The sequence below is a fragment of the Cynara cardunculus genome, assembly GCF_001531365.2.
Source record: "Cynara cardunculus var. scolymus isolate 2C chromosome LG 2, CcrdV1, whole genome shotgun sequence".
Taxonomy (NCBI): Eukaryota; Viridiplantae; Streptophyta; class Magnoliopsida; order Asterales; family Asteraceae; genus Cynara; species Cynara cardunculus.
In genome coordinates this window covers 8,855,024-8,862,460 of record NC_037529.1, presented here as the reverse complement: position 1 = coordinate 8,862,460, position 7,437 = coordinate 8,855,024, and the positions used below count along the sequence as shown (strand labels likewise).

At 36.0% G+C, this 7,437-nt stretch overlaps 1 protein-coding gene across 5 annotated transcripts; it reads right to left on the bottom strand.

The window, feature by feature from the left end:
• Positions 1 to 226: 226 nt before the first annotated feature.
• On the bottom strand, positions 227 to 6,214 carry LOC112505774 (pumilio homolog 5-like). Of its 5 annotated transcripts, none has more exons than XM_025109753.1 (11): positions 6,111 to 6,214; positions 5,518 to 5,608; positions 4,807 to 5,409; positions 3,312 to 4,381; positions 3,086 to 3,227; positions 2,664 to 2,771; positions 1,735 to 1,947; positions 1,534 to 1,644; positions 1,094 to 1,288; positions 653 to 824; positions 227 to 525 (listed from the first exon to the last, which is right to left on the bottom strand). In XM_025109753.1, exons 3-11 carry the CDS (start codon positions 5,335 to 5,337, stop codon positions 503 to 505), a joined length of 2,565 nt encoding a protein of 854 aa, XP_024965521.1. In that variant the 5' UTR covers positions 5,338 to 5,409; positions 5,518 to 5,608; positions 6,111 to 6,214; the 3' UTR covers positions 227 to 502. The 5 variants fall into 5 exon arrangements, with proteins under 5 accessions (XP_024965521.1, XP_024965523.1, XP_024965519.1 ...); XM_025109755.1 differs by lacking the exon at positions 5,518 to 5,608 and having other exon boundaries at positions 3,312 to 3,360; positions 4,048 to 4,381; XM_025109751.1 differs by lacking the exon at positions 5,518 to 5,608.
• Positions 6,215 to 7,437: the final 1,223 nt, after the last annotated feature.

Genomic DNA, 7,437 nt, shown 5'->3' with positions numbered 1-7,437 from the left:
AGCGTGTGTCGCTTTGGTATGTTCATGTTTGTTCTGAATTGTTAAAGATCAGTTAAGGTATACTAAGGTTCCATGTTAAAAAATTTAAGGTATATGAGATATGTTAAGATTGTTTCGGCCTACATCCATACCATCAAAGTTTCACTTATTTACATCTATGCCACCAAATTTTCGTGAGCCGTTCAATCAAACAAAAGAAAGAAATCATCCAAGGGCTACGAGGTGGTTCTCACAAAAGATAAAATTCTCATGTGATCTTCAATCTCGATCTATTTTAACCATTTTAAGTTTAGAAAAATATATATTCAAACCACCACACACTTGAAAAAAATGGTTCACAAATTTGCAGCTGCAAGGAGGATCATCACTATTCTGCATCCTGTGCATCATGATTGTTAAAAAACCATCTATATATATCGACTCATAGTTCGATATTTTCGTCACTTCCTAACCATCCCATGCCTCGAATATACCTTTTCCGTTTTCCAGTTTCTGTAATCGGTCACGAACCGGATGCCTCAACTTCTGCAAGTAACGGAGTTTAACAAAAAAAACAAGTTAAAAGTCTTAGTGTCGACAAGAGTTATGAATATTGACGGACAAAATAATCCACATTTCTGATAACAAATATAAAAAGAGAGAATAAACGCACCTTCGTCGTACAGTTGTTCAAAGCGAGTGACAATATGTTTTCCGTAAGTATATTTCTTCAATGAATTGAGATGAATCTTTATACGACCAAGCAACACTTCTCGTTGGTCTCCCATGCATGTTTGAAGAACCTTCTGGATGACATAATTCGCAAATTGGTCTTTCACCATCGCCTACAACATCAAAATCATACCCTTACAAACAAACCTAGTATATCCCACTCGAAAGTAGCAACTACATGAGTAACAACTAAAATTTGCTTTTTGAACATATACCAAAACCAAACAAACCTAGTATATCCCACTCGAAAGTAGTGTCTCAGAGGGGTAGAGGTAACCTCTGCATACATCCTACCCTTCCCGGACCTACGTTCGTTTGATGTGGTTTGATAATATGACAGCCAAGCAACAAATCAAAAAGAGGAATAGAAAAGAGTGCTCACCAATAAGTTTTCGCTATTATCACCAAGACCAACAATCTCTTCGATCAGGATTCCCCTTGCTGCAGAATCGCCATATTCCAAACACTTCTCGATGACATTTGATGCAAATTTATGTTGGCTCAGTTGTACAACATGACCGGCCAACTTGTGCACGATTTGGCTTCTTTCCTCAGGCTTTCCCCTCTTCAGCACATGCTGCAAGTCGTGCATAACCATAAATGACATCAAAAACAATTGCAGAAAAAAGAAAAAGAAAAACAAACCAAACGAGCCCAATAATCCCACCCGAAGACCTGATCTCTATCCTAAAGATGTTTACGTGAAGACCTCCCCCAAAAAGAACACCCGAATATGCTAAAAAAAAAGTATTCGACAAATAGGAACCCAACAAGCCTAAAGATTTCACTCATTTAGAAATGAGAAAGAGGACAAAAACAAACCTGAGTCACATAATTGCCATATTGATCCTGTGCAAGAGTATAAACAGATTCCAGTATCTCATTGACTATAAATTGGCTATGTAATTCATCTGTAGAGTGTTCTAGAACCCTCTATTGACAACAAACGAAAGGTTAAATCAAGAAGAACAATTAAGGATTGTCGTTAAAACAAAACAAATAAAGAAGAAAGAAGGATTGCACCTGTATGACACGGCACCCATATGGATGTGTTGAAAGGGCTGCAACTTGACCACGAAAAGATGAGATCACGAATTTTATTTTCTCCATTGGTATACTCTCTATACACTTCTGTATCACATGATTTCCGTTCTGATCACGAACACATCTCAAGACATGTCCATCCAGCTCAAGAACAAGCTTGATCTTTTGTTCTAGCTCGATAACATCAAGGGCCTGACATAAATTTTGCAAAGAGAACCAAAACATCCTTTATCTTGAAACTATTAGATCCTCGTTTCCAAAATAAATGCAACATTTTCCTTTCCGTAAAGTTGAAGCGGACATTGCCTTTTTTCGGTTGGTAAACATTATGAAATATTGATGGCATTGATTTGGGTCCACCAGGTTCCTCCACTTTATCATTATTGATGGCTATTTTAGATAGTTTCACTAATCAAACACTTCCATTAAACTATTTGTCATTTCTTATGGGGTGGAAGGATAATTTTTAACAATAGGAAATGTTTAAACTTTCTATTTAATATAACAAAGTTTCAAAATTTCCTATTTTTTTACCCATTTTGACCAATAACCTACTGATAACATTTGGTGACGTGGATGTCAAGTTTATCACACACTTCTCTGCAAACACCCTTTCGTAGACAGGTATCCGCATCATTAAATATTGCAAGATCAGCAGGTTAACTGTCAAATGGTACAAAATAGGAATTTTTGAAACTCTGTTATATCGATTGAGCAGAAAAATATTTGTTACACTAAATAGGAACTAAACCAAACTTTGCTGCATTTTAATGCATTTTGCCCTTAACTTTAACATGAAAGCTTTGAACAATGTTGCATTGTCTAGTGGACATCCCAAAAACGGAAGCATTACAATTTTTATGGGATGGAGAGATTATGAATCCCAGTGTAAATTATTAGTCGTCTACCTTTTGGATCACTCGGCAGCCATACATCTGCAGACTTAAAGGCAATATCTGACCTTCAAGCTGGTTTCCAAGCTCCCTCCTTTGCTCACCACTTCCATACTCAAAAAACTGTAATGCACCAAAGTCAGGAGATGAACCATATACAACTAAGTGATCAGTAGAATTAGCATGCAAAATTACCCGACCATTAACACTGAGGCTATGTTTGGCAAACTAGCTGATAAGTAGGCCGTTGGCTGATAAGCTGGCCGTTAGTTGATAAACTAGATGACAATGTAAAAGACCCGCGGGGGGAGCTTTCTGAATGAAGTAGTTTTTCAAGAAGCTAGCTTATGACTAACCAAACGGGAATTTTTCAATAAAGCTAAAAAAATAAGCGAGTTCATGATTGCCAAATGTGGCCTTAAGTTGTGATGTCTCACCTTTTGGATGACATAGTTACCAAAAACATCAGTGATTAAACTGGAAGCATTTGGAAGAACTTCCTTAAATACAGATTCTTTCTCCTCAATGCTACATATTTCCAACTTCTGTTGAATGAATCGACTTCCATGTTGATCACCACTGTGTTAATAGTTACAAATACAACGTTAGTTCTCCTAACAGAACCAAATATACTTGCGTGATTATAACTTGTTTACCACTCACCAGAATTCATCGACGTGCCCAAAAATATCAGAAAGCTCAAGCCTGCGACCTTTACCAGATTTCAGTTCTTCAAGAAAAGAATAAGTTTTTGGATCTTTGAAAACCTGACGTCCACTATGTGCTTGCCATCCAGCATACGGACTAGATGATGGCCTAATTCCATTTCTCCCACCAGGGAAACCGATCCCACCTATCGGGGATCCTGGCATAGGTGGACTAGCAAACGTTGAGGTTGGAAACTGCAGAACACCCATGTTGGTTGGGCTCCCAAAGTTCAAGTTGCTGTGGCCCATGATTCCTAAATGTTGCTGTTTCTGTATCTGGTCATCTCCATGAGTAGAAAGCTGCAAACTTTCACCAAATGGAGATTGAATCGGTAACCCAAGATGCCCATAAAACTTGTTCAAATGTTGCAAATTAACTCCAGAAGTTTGATTCTGACCAATAAAGCTTGGAGAACCATTTATGTCAAAAGGCATAGGAGCAGGACCAGTAGGGAGATATCCAGTTACATAAGGTGAAATAGATGCGGGATTGAATGCATATCCACCTAAGTATTGTTGAGGAAAGTATCCAGATGGAACCATGTTTGGGTAAACATGATTTCCTGACATCATGTATGCTGAACCAGATGCATACGGTGGTGTCAATCCCGATGACTGAAGTACCCGTTGTACCTCAGAGGAGAAATTGGAGGGACTTTGAAGAAAATGATTCATGCCAATATATGTTTGACCTTGTGAAACTATTTGAGGATGGTGGCCATGAACGTGGAACATACTTCTCTGCTGTTGCTCTCTTTGACTTTCCAAAACATCAATGGCAACAATTCCATTTGTTATACCTGCAACGGATGAAACATCATCTTCTGAATGGCTGATCGGACTCATGTTAAGGGATGGCATGCCCACTCTACTATCTAATGATGATGAACTTGAAATAGCTGCAGTTGCAGGATCAGAGTACAAAAGTTGCCCCGTATCATCACCATCATGATTATATGCTTCCTCGATTGTTTCATGTCTATATGAGCGAGACTGCAAAGGTGATGGAGCTCGAGGAAAATCTTCCTGCATGGAGATTACACGGCACTTGTAACTATGAAAAACATCTTGATACGAACTCTAAAACATTTTTTTTCCCAAATGTGAAGGTGATAGGAATGCATATTTATAACCAAAGAACTACTTCATCCTGAAAAATCACAACAGCAAAATTTTCTTCGGATTTCCCCCCAACATATGAGCAAATAATTACCAAACATGACCTTAATCTGACCATCAACTTGCTTTTTCCACAATTCAATGCAGTCAGATTATTATATGTCCAAGAGGGTGTCTGTAACTTGTCAGAAAATGTGTACGAAACAAAAATAATAGCAACCCTTGAAGAAGATACATATAGTGAGTGTATACCTCTTAACAACTTGAAAATTAAGTAGAATCTTGATATCCAAAAAACAGAAATCACTTTCTCTGTTATGAAACTTACATACCTGTTTTGGTGATCGATCATCATCTGACTCTTCCCTGTGAGTAGAAAGGTTACTCTGAGTCAAGCGGAAAGAGCCACTAGAATCATCAAAAGATGGCAATCTTCGATTATTTCCTGTACTTGCTACATTACGAAAGAGATGTCGATTTTCATCAGAAATTAGAGGTGGAGGGAGTCTGGGGTTTAAATTAACATGGGCCGAGTAATATGCAAAATAAGAAGGATCTGCACGAAGTTGTTCTTCAGACTGACACGTGTCAGTATGACTATTTGGACTTGCATTTTCAGCAATTTTATGTCTAAACATGAGGTTCTCGATAGCTGCAAATGAACCTTCCATGCTTGGAGGTGCGCTTCCACTACGATTAGGAGCCAAAGCCCTCTGTTTTTCTTGAAAACTTTGGCCCTTCAAGAGTGATCCAAGGTCCTCAATGCCCATATTGTTAGATGGTTTCCCGAATGCCGCCATTTCATTGTGTGATGGCCATTTTCCACTTGTTTCCATGATTCTAATTGGGCTTTCAGTGGCCATTTTCCACTTTTGTGATTCAACCGTCAAAATTCCTACATCTTTTGTCGAAAAGTTGTAGAATCCAAATAACCCCTACAATAGGTAAAATTTTAAATAAAAAAACACGATTTTGTAAGAAGAAACATTGATAAGCAACTCAAAATGCAGATAAATAGAACTTGAAAGGGTAAATTATCATACAGACTAGAAATATCAATGGCCTAAACAAACTTTAGAGCACAGTTTATCTTGATAAACTTTCAGCAAGTTCTTCCAACACCTCCTCCAATCCCTAACCCCAATAAGAAATCTGGGTCAGCAGGCGTTTATCCAGAATTTTGGCAACTTCAATTCAAAAGAGAACACATATGAAGCTAAATGTCTTGAATACTTGAATTACTGTTACCTGCAATTTTGGTTGAGCTCAATATATACACACAGACACTATATATATCACCCTAAATTAGAATAAAGTTTCACAACCCACTTGTATTTTAGTTCCATTTTCTCATCAAACAAAAAAAATATAACTTCCCTCAAAAGTTCAAATCAACAAAACAGGTATTAAAAGAAGCAAAAAGATACAAACTTGATCAACTAACAACACTTTTTGATCAGTATCAACCAAGATTCTATAATTTAACAAAAAAAGAATATGAAAGCATGCAGATTCTTGAAATCAATATGCACGTTAGAGAAGCAGATACAATCTTGATCAAGTAACAGTCATGGAACCCTAAAACTAAAATCAGTTGAATTGATTGAGAAAACACAGAAATAAACAAGATTCTGACCTGGGTTTGGTGTCAAACAACTGGATATTCAAGTCTTGAAAACCCTAGATTCTGTAGAGTAGCTGATGATGATCGAGAGTGATGAGAGAAGAAAAAAAGGGTGTTGAAAATGAAATGGGGTGGGGCTTGGTGACATTTAGAGGTGATAAAAGGAGAAAAGTGCTAATTCCAATCTCTAGTTTTGTATTTTGCGTCCAAAGGCAATGCAAATAATGCCAGAAGAAGGGAGAAAACGACAAGAGAGTAACCTGCCAAAGAGATTTTTTGGTTTAGAAATGGGAATCATGAGATGCTGCAGTCAGCATGGAGCAGATATACACTCAACCTCCTTCCTTCCTCTCTCTCACTTAAAATTCCAAGTCTAAAGATGGCAAGTAGAAAAGGAAAGAAACTGCATTTTGCTTGTTTTTTGAGTCTTTTATTTCTTTTGGATAATAAATATCAAGGAACAAGTGTCAACGTTATTACTCTCTTATCCCAAGAAATCAGATTAGCTATTTTGTGTAGTTTTGACATAGTAAATTTGGATAATTATATATTTTAGAAAAACTTTTAAAAAAATAAAAAACTAACAAATATCCTGATAATTATTGATCTGTTTCATATGTACATGTATATATAATTAATTGAAATTGTTTTTTGGTTTCTATGCATATGTGCATGTTATATGCATGTGTATACCGTCCAGATAAATATTATCAGGGTGTTCTTCAATTTTTCATTTTTTTTAAGTTTTCTCCTCAACCCAACTCTATATATACATTAAATTTTTTAGTAAATATACATGATAAAGAAAATCATAATTTTGTAACATGTAAAAGGAGATAATTCATAAAAATAAAAAAGAGTAGAAAGTACAAATATTGAAATGAAAATAATAATGGGTGGAAGGAATGTACCAAAAAGTGATTTGTATTTACAAAAATGGTGTTGAAATTAGGTAAACATGGAAGCCTCAATTGGAAAAATATCATTCACTATCTTCTCCCACACATTTGGATTTGGTGTCCCTACAAATCTATATATATATTAAAGAAAAAACCACTATGCATGATGTGGCCTCTTTTAAAAGCTAGGAGCTTATTTATCTTTTTTCTCCTTTTTTTTGTTTTTTAAAATACTAATTAAGTTAAATACTATTATGCCCCTATAAGCAAATTGTATATTTCATAATAGATGAGATCATTTGGTAATTTTGCATCCAACTAAGTTTAACCTCCCAAATTATTCAACTTTTTAATAAGCATTCAAGATAAGTTTAACCCCCTAGACTATTCAACTTCTTCTTAATAGACATTTATTTTATTTATTATTGCAATTGATTTAC

Excerpts from the sequence above, each read along its gene's own strand:
- LOC112505774 (XM_025109753.1), bottom strand. The coding sequence starts at position 5,337 with ATGGCCACTGAAAGCCCAATTAGAATCATGGAAACAAGTGGAAAATGG. Across the intron at positions 1,645-1,734 it reads ATGGGTGCCGTGTCATACAG|AGGGTTCTAGAACACTCTAC; the intron begins GTGCAATCCTTC and ends TGTTGTCAATAG. Across the intron at positions 1,289-1,533 it reads ATGGCAATTATGTGACTCAG|CATGTGCTGAAGAGGGGAAA; the intron begins GTTTGTTTTTGT and ends CACGACTTGCAG.